This window comes from Cetorhinus maximus, chromosome 22 (assembly GCF_964194155.1).
Source record: "Cetorhinus maximus chromosome 22, sCetMax3.hap1.1, whole genome shotgun sequence".
Classification (NCBI taxonomy): Eukaryota; Metazoa; Chordata; class Chondrichthyes; order Lamniformes; family Cetorhinidae; genus Cetorhinus; species Cetorhinus maximus.
The window spans coordinates 18636647-18654065 of record NC_135900.1 but is presented as its reverse complement, the minus strand read 5'-3'; the positions used below and the strand labels follow the sequence as shown (position 1 = coordinate 18654065).

Here is a 17419-nt window from a genome sequence, read left to right as displayed (position 1 = left end):
CCGCCTGCATGAAATCGCGATGCAGAGCCAATCGCAGCTTCCGCGACTGCCCCCGCTGAGCCTGCTCAACAACTGGAAAATCCTGGCCTTAATACCAACAATCGATGACATCATAGAGAAAATCAATGGTTCTAAACACCACTAAACTTGACCTCAATGCAGGCTACCATCAAATCGAATTAAGCTTGCTGAAGAATCATGGTGTGTTCAGTCTTCTGCGCTCACATTGGGCTTTTTCAACACAAGAGGCTCAGCTTTGGAGTTAATTCAGCAGCTGAAGTATTTCAGCACATAATTCAGTCTGCACTTCAAGGACTTGAAGGCACTTGAACATCAGTGATGACATTCTTGTCCACAGCCACACTGTTAAGTGAACTCGAGATACGCCGACATGCATGCTTAAAACGTCTTGCATAATGTAACCTCACCTTGAACAGAGACAAGCGCTTGTTCAATGGAAGCAGAATTGAATTCTTTGGTGAAAGAGTACCACCTGATCCAATGAAAGTTTGAAGCAATTGCAAATGCTGTGGATACTACAAATATCCCAGAAGTCCGGAGTCTACTGGGACTCTTATTGGACTGTTGGTTGTTTCATTCCTGACCTCGCTACGCTATCTACTATGTGATCTGACAAAACAGACCACCAAATGGGACTAAATCTCACTAATGGGCTGTACACCAGATCAAACAATGGTTGTCAGCAAATTTACAAATGCTTATTTCAACCCTGAGAAAGTTACCCAGCTGGCAGTGGATGTGAGCCTGATTGGCTTAAGTGCAATTCTCATGCAGAAAGACAAGGCAGGCAACCCATCAGTCGTTGCAATGGAAAGCACATAGCAAATGCCTGTAGAGCAAGAGGTTTACAAACAAAGAGAAAAACAAAACAAAAACAGAATTACCTGGAAAAACTCAGCAGGTCTGGCAGCATCGGTGGAGAAGAAATCAGTTAACGTTTCGAGTCCTCACGACCCCTCGGCAGAACTGAGTATAGTTAGGAGAGAGGTGAAATATAAGCTGGTCTAAGGTGGGGGGGCGGGGGAGAGAAGTTGAGGGTGGGGTGATTGTGGGGATAAGCAAGCAGTGATAGGAGCAGATAATCAAAAGATGTCACAGACAAAAGGATCAAAGAGGTGTTGAAGGTGGTGATATTATCTAAGAAAAGTGCTAATTAAGAATGGATGCACTCTCAATCACATGGGATGTCTTATACTTTCATCTCTACTCGTATGAAAGTGAGTTTGACATAACAACTGATCATAGACCACTTGCTTGTTCAGCAATCCACATAGCAAACTATGCACTACTATCATTGTTGACAGGCAGTCCTCCTAGTCATGAAGAAAAGGTTGTGGAACAACACCTTCTGCACGTGTAAAACTTGCTGACATCAAAGCAGCAACAAAACCAGGTGATGCATTGCGACCATGTATGACGGCTATGGAATCATGAAGCTAGAAAGATGTGATCGCAAGAGCACCTACAAACAAAATCGCTCACACTCTACAAGGTCTTCACAATGTTCGAAATGAGCTCACTGTTACAATCACATCTGTTCTCATCTCACTGCAACTGCATTGTCATTCCACAATCATTGAGAGAATGTGTTGTCAATATAGCACATGAAGGGCACCAGGGAATTGTCAAAACCAAACAGCTCCTTAGGGAAAAGGTATGGTTCCCAAGAACTAGAGCACAAATCAGTGTTTTCCATGTCAAACAACCACAATGTCAAATCTTTGTGATCTGCTCAAGATGTCTGAGCCACCTTCAGAACCATGGATTGAGGTTAGTGTTGACTTTGCAGCTTTGTCCACTGGTGAACACTTGCTTGTCATCACGGAAAACTACAGCAGATTTCATGGAAATAGTTATGTCTACTCTAACAAAAGCAGTCATCCCAAAGCTTGACCAGATTTCCGCTTTGCTTGGAATCCCTCAAACGGTGAGAAGTGACAACAGACCTCCATTCAACAGTGATGAGTTCAGTAAATTTGTGAACTATCTGGATTTCACTTTAAAAAGTCACACCTGATTGGCCAGGAGCTAATGGACAAATCGAGAGATTTATGCATACCGTGTAAAAAGTGATACGTGCAGCTACAGCTAAGAGCAAGTTGCGGAAGCAAGAACTGTATTGCGTTTTTCGCAATTACAGAATGACTCCTCACACCACTACTGGAGAGCCTCCAGCTACACTCAGCTTTTGCATATCCTATGTGCACATGTCTTCCTGAGCTACCCAATGGAGCTAATGATCAACGTGTATGTGAACGCGATCGAGAACAGAAGGATCGAATGAGAGGAAATGCAAAGCGAAACATGAAATTCAGCGTTACACCACTAAAACCAGGAAATAAAGTGCTTCTGAAACATTATAGTCATGTTGGAAAGCAAACAACCCCTAATGACATCCAGCCATTTGTTGTGACCAACACAAAAGGATCAATGATCATTAAGCATGGTACACAGATCACACAAAAGGGGTCATTCTTCAAAGTGCTGAAAACTCCATCCGTAAGCATTGAATCTGATTTAAATATTTACATCTCAGGTGAAGAACATGATTAAGTGAGACCACACCTGGTGTTAGACAATATCCTCCTTGTGAGAAGACGCCGCGCCCCCCCACCCAACTTAAGTGATTATGTTCCGAAGTGAACTATTTTCAGTTGGTGAACAAATCGTTCATCTCATTGTACATTACTGAATTAATAGAAAAGTTAGAATATGTAATTTGGTGAAGTTGAATGTTCATGCTATGCTTAATTTTATTGTTTACACTTTTGGGAACAAACCATCGAAACTCGCAATGCCTCTCATTTACTAAGTAGGGGAGGGATGTAACATATTGAAAATTGCGTTGTGCATTTTGACCACTTAAAGCTACCATACACACATGTACCAGTGGAGGGAGTCTAGAAGGAGAATAAGAGATTTTAACAGCATGTGCAGCAATTCTGCTTCGTACCAAATTTTACTGTTTCTCCCCAAGAAACTTGCAGATGGAGCAGCTTTAAATTGCAGGTCTGCTTCTGTCCCTGTCACTTCTTAGTTGCAACACTTTCCAAAGCGGAAATGGATTATGATAAAGAAGAAATTTTCTGTGGGTCAGCAGTCAAAGGATTAAGCTTAAGTTCATCTGTAGAATATTGAGAGTGTGTGTTTATTCCTAGCTTTTCATTTATGGTTTCCCGTGATAAGACACATACATGGGACTAAATTTTCGCTTAGGGGTGGGAAATGGGAGGAACCAGTCACTTGTTGGAATTTTGACTGGGGTCCTCCTTATTTGGCATGGGGACAGGTTCCCTGTTCAAAGGCAGCAGGTAGGCTCTCCAAGTTGGAGGAGAAATCAGAGGCCTTCTGGCTTCTGAGGAGCAGCTGGCTCCTGAGGGTAAAGGGTATGTACCCAAGAGGGTGCTTCAACATGGTAGTGCTCTCCTGCCAACCTTTTGAGAAATGTAATTAAAAAACAGAAAAAGCAGCCAGACCAGTACATTGTGGGTTATGGGGGTGTGACGGTGGAGGGATGGCAGGGTCTCCCTCTACAATGCAGTGTTTGGCTCCACCCGCACCTAGGCAGGCAGGGAGGGCCTGCAGCAGCACTGGCAATTTTGCCCATGTAGCTGGTTATATTTTTATTAAGGTTTTTCTACCTCAAGGATTGCTTTCTGATGCCATTTTAGCATCAACAGCCTCCTCATTAAGACCAGATACTGCTGATCCCATATACTGGCTAGGTAATTGACTGTTCAAAATGGTATGGACAGCCCTTAGCAGGCTCCTGAGATACAAATTTGTCAAATGTAATATGATGAAAGATGTAAAGAAGTGTTTTGGGCTCACTGTGGGACATCCAGTCACTTGTTTGCTTTCTAAAAACACCAACAAGCCTTTTGAATATCTGTTGATCCAAACAAATGTGAATTGTAGGTATAACGTGATAAATTTTCCTGTTCATAGCCATGGAGGTTATAGAATTAAGTTACTAATCTAATTTCAAGAAGATCTATCAATGTATTTCAATCTTTTTGTTCCAAAATGGCAATTTGTGATATCTTTTACACATGCCTTAAAATCTGTGATGTTATTGGGAGTTTTGTTCTTTCTGCCTTGAGTCATTCTTGGGAAGGTTAAATATTTCCAACTAAACATGATCAGCAAATGCCCTGGTTTAACTTTAAGTTTGAAGAGGTTAATAAACATCTCTCTTATGCAGTCCCTTGGGATCTAGAATAACTTGCTCCCACACCAGTTCGATGGGTTCTGAGATGACCGATAAGTACAATGCACAATCTGCCACATGCAGGGCAGGAGGTGCTTGAGGATTGGGTAGATGAGTTATTTGGAAGTTTGTGTGCCCCCTCTGATGCCTTGACTTTACCTCTGCACATTCCCGATGAAGTCTTTCAATGTGCTCGGTGACTTCCAGGGTGAGCCTTCTCCATTTTGGTCGGTCACAAGCCAGGGACTCCCATGATTTGGCATGGATTATTGACCTCTTCAAGGATGCTTTGAGGACATCCCTAAAGTGCTTTCGCTGTCCTCATGGAGTCTCCTGCCACAATCAAGTTCCAAGTAGAGTAGTTGCTTTGGTGCCAGGCATACAAATGACATGTCCTGCCCAGATGAGCTGGTTTTGAGTGATTAGCACCTCAAGGCTTGGCAAGTTGGCTTGGCAGAGGACGCTGCTGTTAGATCACCTTTCATGCCACTGGATTTGGAGGATCTTGTGATGGTTCCGCTGGTGGTACTTCTCCAGTGCTTTGTGGTGCCTGCCCTAGATTGAACCAGTGCTGAAACATATAGGAGTGCGGGGATCACTGCTACCTAGTAAACCATGACCTTAGTCCTGGGTTTGAGATCCTGGTCATCAAATACTCTTTTCCTCAGTCAGCCTAAGGCTGAGCTGGCACATTGGAAGCGATGATGATTTTCGTCTCTGTCTGCCTTCATCAAGAGGAGGCAAAGGCCCATATTTCCAGGATGTTGCCATTGATCTCAATGGATGGGGGCAGGTTTGTGCTGTGGGAGCTGGTTGGAAGAAGGTCTTAGTTTTCTGGGTGTTTAATGGAAGGCCCTACCTCATATGTTTTGGTGAAGGTGTCAACATTGACCTGGAGCTCAGTTTCTGAGTGCACACACAAGCATCACATGCATACTGAAGCTCATTGACTGAGGTTTTGATTTTGGATTGAAGGTGGTGTAGGTTGAACAGTTTCCCGTCTGTTCTGTAGATTATCTCCACACTTGTGGATAATTTGCTGGAGATGAAGTGCAGTATAGAGTGTTGGTGCAATGACACAGCCTCATTTGACCCTAGTCTTCACTGAGCTAGGGTAATAAATGTAAATTAATAAATATAATTGCATCCTGAAAAGTTGTGTGTCTGTAATACTGTAGATTGCAACATTCCTGGTAGGTCTATATACCAATCAGATAATCATAATCAATCCTGCAAGAATGGACGAGGCAGTCAGTTTTTGTTTATATTTGTACTTTCTACCCATATCCTTTTATCCTACTTCCATATTTTTAATTATTTGGGATTCATTGTTACTTCAAGTTTAGATCTTTAAATTATTTTTAATGTTCTTTGCTTCTTTAAAATTTGTTTTTTCTCCTTGAGGCTACTAAGTTTTCCCTCTTGACTGAACTCCCTCCCTACCCTGTTTCGACCCTGTTCAGCGTATTTCCTCACCTCAGCCTCGTTATCTCTAAGCTTCTGAGACCCTGCCCTCGGAATTTCTGCAATGTCAGACCAGATGTTACCATTCGAGAAAAAATAAATCTTAAGAGAAGAGTAAAGGATAATGTGTGATGAGCTTGTATACAGCTAGGGGAAAAAAAAGAGAAAGGGCAAATGGACAAATACAGAGCTTGACACAGACTGCCAGATTTCAGAACAGGAGATGTACAGTACAGAGAAGGAATGACTAATGATTGAAGGAATGAGAAAGACTCAGGTAGACAAATACAGGGATAATGAGCAATGCCAAGAAACAGAGGAAAGACACAAGGGCGGGAATTTTCCCAGCCTGCAGTGGAGGTGGCTTTGGAGGCTGGGGGAGATGGAACTTTGGAAATGAAAACGTCATGACTCCCCGATATGTTCCCGCTTCCTCACATAATTCCTGGAGCTGGCAGCACAGCAACAACGGCAACGCAGACGATGGTGGGCAGATAGTCAAGCAAATGAGTGAGCTGTTTATAGAATTATAGAATGGTTATAGCACAGAAGCCACTTGGCCTGTCAACGGGCATTTCGTGATGGGATTGCAATTTTTCAGGCATTGCACGACCCCCTGCTGTGTCTGCACTTCAGTAAGTAAAAGGAGACGGCCACGCAGCAGGTGGTGGACGCTGTGTTACAGATGAATGAGATTTAAGTGGTACCAGCTGAAAATAGCAGGGGCCTTACCTTCCCATCTAATAGTCTTGCCATTGAGTATGGAACTTGTGGAGACAGATGTTTCCAGTTGTCATGGGCTTCATGAGGTCTCAGAGGCCAACCCATTCCCCCTCTCCCCCATGCCTGATGCTGCAATGCTTTAGTGCTGCTCTTGCTGTTTAGGCTCAGCAGCATTCATGCTGGTCACACAGTGGAGTTTGACAGCCTCCCTTGCAGTGGGCTGCATTGTCTGAAGCTCCGACCTTCAAAACCCGCCCTTGGCTACTAACCGGCTGAACGTGGAGGCCTCTTCCTATAAGATCACACCGGAGGGTGCACTGCTGACACGAGTGGGATTGGGAGTTCCAACACCCATGAATTTTATACGTCTGGAAGATTCTGGCTAATGAATTAGAAAGGAGAAACAAGCAGAAATAGTTGCATGAGGAAAGATACATTTTATTACTTTGTCCTTGAACAAAGTTGTGGGAAAATCAACAAATATAAATTGAATTTCTTTTGAATAATGTAATTTTGAGTCAAACTGCACAGTCCTGGCGTAGTTTTATTATTGACTATTTCTTTCATTTACACAATCTGTTGTCTTCAAAGTGAGGAAACTTAATTGATAACAATCTTCTCAGCATTCTGACCTATTCTCAATTAGAAATTGGCAATAATTAATGTCATACTCTTAATATGTGCTAGTCTCAGTAATTGTGACCATGAAATTATTGTTGTAAAAACCCACCTGATTCACTAATGTCCTAAAGGGAAGGAAACCTGCCATCTCATAGACTCTCAGGCCAGAATTTTTACCTCGTCGGGCGGGCGCGCGCCTGACCTGAGCGAGTGTAAAATAACGTGCAATATTTCGGTCGGTGGGCGGGCACATGAACTACACCACATGGACTGCAGCGGTTCAAGAAGGCAGCTCACCACCACCTTCTCAAGGGCAATTAGGGATGGGCAATAAATGCTGGCCCAGCCAGTGAAGCCCACATCCCATTAATGAATTTTTAAAAAATTCCTGCATTTGGTCCATAGCCCCGGAGGCTATGGCAACACATCCTTATCCAGTCTGGCCTATATGTGTCTCCAGATCCACAGCAATGTGGTTGACTCTTAACTGCCCTCTGAAATTGTCCAGCAAGCCACTGAATTCAGGGGCAGTTAGGGATTGGCAACAAATACTGACCTTGACAATGACGCCCACATCCTATGAAAGGATTAAAAAAAAAACCTTGAGTTTCTCATCAATGATTATCATTATAATACATCAGATAACTTATGAAAATCATCATGGGGTTTCCCGTTTGTGTGAAGTGTCCATTTCTATTGGGAGCCTATTGTGGTAATTTCCAAAATCAAAAACTTAACTTGTTGAAATTATAAAGATGTTACTTAACCCTACAACGAGTATAATTTGTCCAGGAGAAATCAATATTGCTGTATTTAACTGAGGGTTGTTTCTAACTTTTACCCCCCTCCTCAGATATAATAAAGAACATATTGATTTGAATAGAAACTTTCCTGATGCCTTTGAAAATAACCTATCACCTTTACAACCGGAAACCAGAGCAGTAATGAACTGGATTTTGAATGAAACTTTTGTCCTGTCCATAAGCTTACATGGAGGGGCTGTTGTAGCCAGCTATCCATATGACAACAGACGAACAGGTAATGCAACTGGACATTTCCTATTTTCTAAAGCTGTGTTTGCTTCACAGTTCTAGTGTTTCTCCACCACGTTTCTTCTTTTACAGACTCACTCAGCTGTGTTTAATTGGGGCGGCCTACTTTGAGATTGACATATTGTATCAGACTGGGAACAGAACAAGATTTGATAGACCTGACACTGCTAGGTTAAAATTCATTCGGCGTCAAAGAAAAAAAAAACTTTAATGCAGAAGTAAAGTCGATAAGTGTCAGCTTGCTGCTTTAAATCAAAGTATTGGAGACACTCAGGCAGCAGCTTGCGCTGAATGCCTCCAGAGTTTCTTGCTTCCGAGTTGCAACATCAGCAAAAAATTTCTTGCCTCTTTTGGGAATTGTTAATAATGGCTCTTTGACAATTATTTGATATAATTAAAACAGTAGGAGGGGGAGCTGGTTCAGTGCAGCTATTGTTTGGTGCCTGTGCTGACTGAACATTTTCACATGCATACGAACATACAAAATGAGGAACAAGAGCAGGAGTAGGCCACTCGGCCCCTCGAGCCTGTTCCGCCATTCAGTAAGACCATGGCTGATCTGACTGTAACCTCAGTCCCACATTCCTGCTTTCTCCCGGTAACCTTTCACCCCCTTGTTAATCAAGGATCTATTTACCTCTACCTTAAAAATATTCAAAGACTTTGCTTCCACCACCTTTTGAGGAAGAGTTTCAATCACTCTCAACCCTCTGAGAAAAAACTTTCTTCTCATCTCTATCTTAAATGAGCGACTTCCTTTATTTTTAAACGGTGACCCCTAGTTCTAGATTCTCCCACAAGAGGAAATATCCCCTCCACATCCACCCTGTCAAGACCCCTCAGGATCTTAAAGGTTTAAATTAAGTTGCCTCTTACTCGTCTAAATTCCAGTGGATACGAGCCTAACCTGTCCAGTCTTTCCTAATAAGACAACTCGCCTATTCCTGGTATTAGCCTCGTAAACCTTCTCTGAACTGCTTCTAACACATTTGCATCTTTCTTTAAGTAAGGAGACCAGTACTGTACACACTACCCCAGATGTGGTCTCACCAGTGCCCTGTACAACTGAAGCATAACCTCCCTACTTTTGTAATCAATTCCCCTCACAATAAGCAATAACATTCTATTAGCTTTCCTAAGTCCCTGCTGTACCTGCAAACTAACCTTTTGTGATTCATGCACTCTAAATCTCAGAGCTCTACAATCTCTTACCATTTAGATTGTAGGAAACATCTTTTTATTTTTCTGTGGGACTGTAGTTTTAAAAATTGGATTGTCGCTTTAAAAACTACCATGGCTGCAGTTGAGAAGACATTTTCGCTGGAACAGGATGAGTATACGATATTGCTTTCTCCTGGAACAGAGTGTGCCAGATTGAACAAAATGGTGCCGGAAAGGGGTGGTACTGTCTAGCAACAATATTTTAATTGGCTCCTGATCAGGTGACCAAAGTTTTGTGTGATAGCAATGAGCAGAGGGATCCTAGCCTGCAAAAGAGAACATACCTAAAACCCCTCTCTCCTGTGTGTGTAAGATTCCAGTAAATCTACAAGGCTGGCTAGGTAGCTGGCTTTTTCTTTATATCTCTGTAACCTGCTGTCTCTGAAAAACCCTCTGTCAAGAGGAAAAGGGGAAAATCACCAGTAGAGACATTGAAAAGCAAGTTTTCAACCAGTGAACTACAGACTGAAAGTGCTGGAAAGACCACCTTTGTGTTATTAACAACGAACTACAAGGAATTTGGGAAGACATCAATCAAAATCAACCCATCTAATCCAGTCTGGATTGGTGCTTACAACCTCTTCACAACTTACTTTCCTACCTATCTTTGTGTCATCAGCACATTTAGCCACCATTCCTTTTGTCCCTTCATCCAAGTCATTTACATAAATTGTAAAAAGTTGAGGCCCCAGCACTGATCCCTGTGGCACACCACTTGTCACATCTTGCCAGCTCTCTGCTTCCTGTTAGCTAGCCAATCTTCTATCCATGCCAAAACGTTACCCCCTATGCCATGAGTTTTTATTTTCTGCAATAATCTTTGATGTGGCACTTTATCAAATGCCTTCTGGAAATCTAAGTACAGTACATCCACCAGTTCCCCTTTACACATAGCACATGTGAATCCTTCAAAAAACTCCAACAAATTGGTTAAACATGATTTCCCTTTTACAAAACCATGTTGACTCTGCCGGATTGCCTTTAGTGGAAATGTAATTATTTAATCATTTTTCTGCCATTCACCTGTAGTTATAAAATATTAAAAATCTTGAGACCAGAATACATTTCCTGCCTACAAAACCCATGTTTTGGTTGCACTTTTATAGAATAATCAGCAGGCGGAGTGACATCTGTGTGGGCCCAGTGCGCATGCACAGGCGCCCATATTGTGTTGGCAGGAGACAGTGATTTTTTTCAAAGGATGCAAGTTTGTTGTACAGTAATTGAAATTGTGTTGACCTAACCTGCTGGTAGATAATATACTGAAGATTCATTTATCATGTTCAAAGCTCAGCATTTCAATTATTAATCCTTCTTTTGGGGGAGTGGGGTTAGTAGTCATAATCATGTTATCCTCGAATTCAATACTGGGGCCCAGTACTTATAATGTGCCTCCGTGGATCGCCACCTTGTGTCCTCTGATGATTCCTTGAGCAATGCTAGCCAGAGCTCTTTGCTCCTTGATGTCAAGGTCGGGGAGAGGTGCCAGACAAAGTGTGGTCTAAAAAGTCCTTAACGGCAGAATAAGCAAAACTAGACACTGCATCTCACCAGCTGCAAAGGCGGAAGAAGGCTGCAGCGGCAACATGGCCTCAGTCATCGTGATGGGACACATCACCGAAACCCGACCACCAACCCATCAAGATCATGTGGATAATGACTGCACCCAAGTACCCCATGTTAAACAAAGTCACGCGTAGGCCGCAATCAGGGTTTTCCTTCTTGAGGCCAGATCCACAAGCATTCAGGAGAATACTCCTTCAAAATCAATTTGGACAGACTGGACACTGTCCGGATGGTGAAAAGCATCTCCCCCGCCAGGTCTTGTTTTCTCAACTGTCAGATGACCAGCATTCCAGGGGAGGACAGATAAAATGCTCCACAGACACTCTGAAGCTTTCCTTGAAGCCTGGCAGCATTGACTTTAATGACCTGGAGGAGCTTGCTACCAATCATTCAGAATGGCGTAGAGTTGTCCATCAAGCTGCATCATGCTTTGAGTCACAACGTCTTAACGGTAAGGCAGAGTGGCGACAGAGAAGGAAGGAAAAAGAAGCAACTCTTGCACTTGAGACCCCTTATCTGTGGGACATCCTGCCCCATCTGCTCAAAGATCTGTGGGTCGAGAATCGGTCTGTTCATTCACATGACCCATGGCAGAAACACATGACCCTGAGTAGCTGACATTGTACACTTAAAATGTTTAAATGTTTTGGATATTAATCATGTACACGCTTAAAATCTATGTTGTAAACTGTACTATTTTTGGAATAGATTCTTGGAATGGAAAATATGCATACATTTGAGAATATAAATATTTAAAATTAATTCCACGTTTTAAAAATTAATTAAATGAACATGGCTGTTGCTGGCAAGACCATTAATTGCCTTTTCCTAACAACTGAGTGGCTTGTTCAGCCTCTTCAGAGGCCAGTTAAGAGTTAAACATTGGGGTGAGACTTGAGTCACATTTACAGCAGATTGGTTTCCATCCCTAAATTAGTCAACCAGTTTCGTTATTACAACAATCCAACACTTTAATGGGCACTTTTACTGATTTTTCACATTCTTAAAAGTCGATCAAACTTGCTCCCTGGGCAGGGAATCGATCACTGAAGTCAGAGATACTCTGACTAAAACTCCACAGTGTGGGAAGAAATCCCAAATGGTGGGTTCTGCCCCTTGTGGGACAGGCCAGTTAAAATTGTGCACTTGATGTTCAAAAAGTTGGGAGGGCATTATGGAAATTGAGTTCTGCCAGTCATTCAGTGGGAGGAGCAGATTTCTTGTTGGGCCAAAACCTGGAATGTAAAGCAAGATAATTGACAATCGTTTCTGGTTTTATGAGAATAACTACTATGTTGGTTTCTGTGCTTGTACTACCAGATTCAAAATTCAAGCCACCTTCAGGTTACAGCAAATGCCCCGATGATGATGTCTTCGTGTATCTTGCAAAGAATTACTCTTATAGCCACGAAAGCATGCACAGTGGAGACGAATGTCAGAATACCCCATATTTCCAGGATGGAATTACCAATGGAGCTGAGTGGTATCATTTTTTAGGTAAACCTTATGTGGCTAAATTGTTTATAAATCACATTGTGAAAGAACCACGAAAGAGAATTGTTAGTAAGCAGGTTGATAACTTGCTTATTATTGAAGAAATGATCAAAATTCCTCATTTTCAATACCTCATCTCTGTCCCTTTTAGATTGTCCTGAAACAAATCAAGTTTTGTAATCCATTCAAATCTTGTTCATCTCTATGGGATGAAAAATTAGTATTGTTTGGTGATTTTCTTTATTTTGGGCATAAAACGGCTGTAGTAAATTTAGTATTGCATAGGCTCAAATGCGATTTGTTTGTGCACTGAGACCACTGCTAAATTGATTTCTGGACCCATTCATGTAATTCGACTGCCCCGAAAAAAGCAGGCAGCCCGGCTCTGCATTAGCTGGACTACGAGCAGCCTAATCTAAGGCCCTGAAGTGATCGCTGGAGGCTGCTACCTCCATACGAATCTCGGAAGAGCAGAACGTTCCTCCAGCCCCACAGTACTACTCTGGTCTGCAGCCATGTTTCGATATTCCCTACCTATCATTATGATGACAATTACAAAAACCTTCCCATTGGATCATCAGACACAATGGAACAACAACAAACACTTGTATTTATATAGCAACTTTAACATAATGAAATGTCCCACGGTGCTTCACAGGGGTATTAGAAACCAGATATGACCAAGCCACGTAAGGAGATATGAGGACAAATGACTAAAAGGTTGGCCAAAGTGGTAGATTGTAAGGAGGGTCTTAAAGGAGGAAAATGAGGTAGAGTGGCAGAGAGGTTAAGGGAGGGATTTACAGAGCTTAGGACCTGGGCAGCTGAAGTCATGGCCATTAATGGTGGAATCACTAAAATCAGGGATGACCAACGGGCCAGAATTAGAGGAGTGCAGATATCTTGTAGGGCTGGAGGAGATTATAGAGATAGGGAGAGGCCAGGCCATGGAAGAATTTGAAAACATGGATGAAAATTTTAGAATTGAAGTATTGTTTAACCAGGAACCAGTGTAGGCCAGCGAGCACAAGGGCGATGGATGAATGGCATTCGGTTCAAGTTTGGACATGGGTCGCAGAGTTTTGAGTGACCTCAAGTTTACAGAAGGTAGAATGTGGCAGGATCGACAGATGGTTAGGACAGTCAAGTCACAAGGTAACAAAGGCATGGATGAGGGTTTCAGCAGCAGAACAGCTGAGGCAGGGCTGGAGATGGGTGATGTTATGGAGGTGGGAATAGGCGGCCGTAGTGATGACATGCATATGTAGTTGAATATTCATTTTGAGCTCAAATATGACACCAAGGTTGTGAACAGTTTAGTTCAGCCTCAAACAGTTGCCATGCAGAGGGATGGAATCAGTGGTGAGGGGACGAAGTTTGTGGCAGAGACTGAAGACAATGCCTTCAGTCATCCCTACATTTAATTGGAAGGAATTTCCGCTCAACTAGTGCTGGATGTTGGATAAGTAGTCTGACAATATAGGGACGGGAGGGTTCGTGAGAGGTAGCGCTGAGGTAGAGCTAGGTGTCTTCAGCGTACACGTGAAAGCTGATGCGTTTTTGTATGATGTTGCCGAGGGTCAGCAATGAGAAATAGGAGGGGACCAAGGATAGATCCTTGGGTGACGCCAGAGTTAACTGTGCGGGAATGGGAAGAGAAAAGCCATGGATGGCGATTCTCCAACTATGATTACAGAGATAAGAATAGAACCCAGCTGGACAATGGTGGAGGAGTATAGTGTGATCAACTGTGTCAAAGGCTGCAGACAGGTTGAGAAGGACGAGGAGGGATAGTTTACATTTGTCACAGTTGTATAGGATGTCAGGTGTGACTTTGATTGGAGGTGATTTGGTACTGTGGCAATAACTCGGAGTCATGTTATGAGATTGAGAATAAACTAGGAAGAAATATTAAAGCAGACAGTAAGAGCTTCTAAAAGTATATGAAGAGGGTAGCAAAAGTATATGTTAGTCCCTTAGAGAATGAGACTGGGGAATTAATAATGGGAAGCAAGGAAATCGCAGCGGTTTTGCACAAGCACCCCGCAGGCAGGCGCGCGCCTGACCCGATCGGGTGTAAAATCACACGAGATGACGACGGGTGAGCGTCCCGACATCATCGTGCACTCATGCGATATTTCACTTGGCGGGCACGTGCAAAAGTCGGAAGCATGCCCACCGACAGTTAAGTGGATAATTAAGCCCATTAACAGCGCAATTGTCTGCGATTTTTCCTGGCCCACACAACCTTTCGGTTGGCGGACGGGCCAGTCAGCCAGGTGACCTTTACGTTTTTCATTAAACTTCATTCAAGGGTGGGACGAAATCTCCGTTACGGAATAAAATAAAAATAAATATCTGTGGACAGCATTTTTATGAGATATGTTTTTCAGGTGCTCGATTGTGATTCATGGACATATTTTTGCAGCTTTTTACACCTTTATTTAATTATTTGCAGATCTGCAGCTTCCTGAGGCAGCTGTCTGCCTTCAGGGAGCTCTCTCGCAGCGCTCACCTGAGCCCGTGATGACGTCATCACCAACCCTCCTCCTGCCCCCACCCCGGCAGCGCTGAGATTTTCAGTGTGTGTTTTACGCTGGCTGGCTGTTAATTGGCCAGTTAGCGTGAAATGGAGGTTGGGGGCCAATCGCGGTTGGCGGTCTGTTTCCCAGTTGCTCCCAGGCCCGCTGATCGCGTTCACCGGCGAAGGGTAAAATTCAGGCCTTGGAACTGAAGGAAATTCAGAAACAGACTGTTTTCTGAAAACAAAGACTTTTCTGGCTTGAAATTGGATGGTTGCTTCAAATTTACAACATTTTTTAGCACTGGGCTGGTCTCAGGACATCTCCCCCACACAGCCTACATAACTCAACTAAACATATATTCCTTAAATATCCTTTTCCCTTTTGATCTTAGCCTCCATTGTTCTGAGCACCTCTTGAACTCAATTTCCCAAAATATAAAAATCTTTCATGTTTTTCTTTGCCTCCACTTTTGGGTAAAATAAAATTTAATAACCTTCCCTCGTTTACTTATGAAACCTTTGTAAGTTGTAAAAGTCCCTTGTCACTTCCAAACTCCCTTTGTAATTTAATGGCTGAAAAGTCAAGTTCTCCCCATCTTATAATGCAAATTTCAAATCCAACCTTTTTACTTGTACATTCAACTTCACCATAGCCTCCCATTACAAATGCATGCATCTAGCACTTTTACTTTTCATCTCTCTGCTCCAACAGACAAGCTGTCTTTACTAACCTTCCCCCACTTTAATTACACACACACGCAGCCTTCTTTACAGAATATCACCATATTCCCAAATATATTTTAAAAAATAACATCATCTTCACACCTTACATGAAACACAAAAGGTTAGCATGGGGAGGTTAGCATGGAGGTACAGCAAGTAATTAGGAAGGCACATAGAATGTTGACTTTTATTACAAGAGGGATGGACTTTAAAAGTAAGAGAGTCTTGCTACAACTGTACAGGGCATTGGTGAGACTGCACTTAGAATACTGTGTACAGTTTTGCTCTCCTTATTTAAGGAGGAAAATACTTCCATTGGAGGCAGTTCAGAGAAGGTTCACTAGGTAATTTTTGGGATGAAGGAGTTGTCTTATGCGGAAAGGTTGAGCAAGTTGGGCCTATACTCTTTGGACTTTGGAAGAATGAGAGATAAGATTTTTTAAACACATAAGATTCCACAGGGCTTTAACAGAGTAGATGCTGAGAGAATGTTTCCCCTCGTGGGGGAACCAAGAATTAGGGGGCATAATTTCAGAATAAGGGGTTGTCCACTTAAGGTGGAGATGAGGAGGATTTTCTTCTCAGGGTCTTGAATCATTGAAATTCTCTACCCCAGAGAATTGTGGAGACTGGGTCATTGAATATATTTAAGGCTGAGATAGACAGATTTTCAAACTATAGTCAAGAGTTATGGGGAACAGACAGGAAAGTAGAATCGAAGCCAAGATCAGATCAATCATCGACCATGGTGGAGAAGGCTTGAGTGGCCATATGCTCCTATTTCTTATGTTTTTAAACAAACTGAGTGAACATCAGACTCACCACATGAGATATTCCCAACAGGTCCACAATGAGCAAGTCCATTCCTTTTGCTATTAAGTTTACTGATCAAAACTATTGATCGCTCTGTGGTGATCAGCTTTCCTAAATCACCAGAAAGTTGTACGGGTGTGAGAACAAGTTCGCAGCCAGGGTCAAAGTTTACAAAGGGCCATGAGAATAAATACTCCTTCCTGAATCTCATTTTGACAACTGCTGGTTGGTATGGGGTGTGGGGGTGTGGGCATCACAACTGAACCTGAACTTGTCCTCAGCTGGAGGGCTGGAATAGTGATCAGGATCGGGGACTCTGGTTAATTGTCCCCTCCCTAACCTGGGGGAACTGAGGCCAGTTTTAGCACTTGTTTAGCTTGCTCAGCTAAAACTTGGACTTTCCTGGTCTTTGTGACTTACTTTCTCCCTAAATACACTCAACGAAACTGTTTTAAAAAGAAAAACTTGGTGATCCCAGTGATTCATTTCCCTAATTTCGAAGGATGGCATTTGTGTCTTTATTGAGGCTTATTATTGAGCAGACAATTTGTCCATTTACCATTGATGTATTCCAGTTGTAAAGCTATTTTTGCATTACCAGTGATGTGTTCCCAGAATGAAATATGCGCACAAATATTTAGTGTCTTCTGTTAATCACTTGTTGGTTTTTAATGTATATTTAAATAAATATTTTAAGCATACAAAAGACTAAACAAATATCATAACTATTATTCAACTTGTATTATTAACTCCTAACATTGGTTTTTAAACCTTTTTCCATTAGGTGGAATGCAAGACTTCAACTACATTTCGGGACAGTGTTTTGAGCTAACTGTAGAGCTGTCTTGCTGTAAAAATCCACCACCAAACTTTCTGGAGGAATACTGGAATGAAAATGAACAGTCCCTGATTAATTTCCTCAAACTTGTTCATCTAGGTATGTGCAAGTTCTCATCCTATTATTACACATGCTCGTGGCAACAATAA

At 42.4% G+C, this 17419-nt stretch overlaps 2 protein-coding genes across 2 annotated transcripts in view; one reads left to right on the top strand and one right to left on the bottom strand.

Annotated features, from left to right (window-relative positions):
- Nucleotides 1-17419, bottom strand: part of mdm2 (MDM2 proto-oncogene) — a 105549-nt gene that overhangs the window by 17307 nt on the left and 70823 nt on the right. The window lies entirely within an intron of this gene.
- Nucleotides 1-17419, top strand: part of LOC144696515 (carboxypeptidase M-like) — a 70185-nt gene that overhangs the window by 40037 nt on the left and 12729 nt on the right. The window contains exons 5-7 of the mRNA XM_078567902.1: nucleotides 7893-8077; nucleotides 12199-12375; nucleotides 17217-17369. Coding sequence (XP_078424028.1) covers nucleotides 7893-8077; nucleotides 12199-12375; nucleotides 17217-17369 — 515 coding nt within the window. The remainder of the gene's footprint in view (nucleotides 1-7892; nucleotides 8078-12198; nucleotides 12376-17216; nucleotides 17370-17419) is intronic.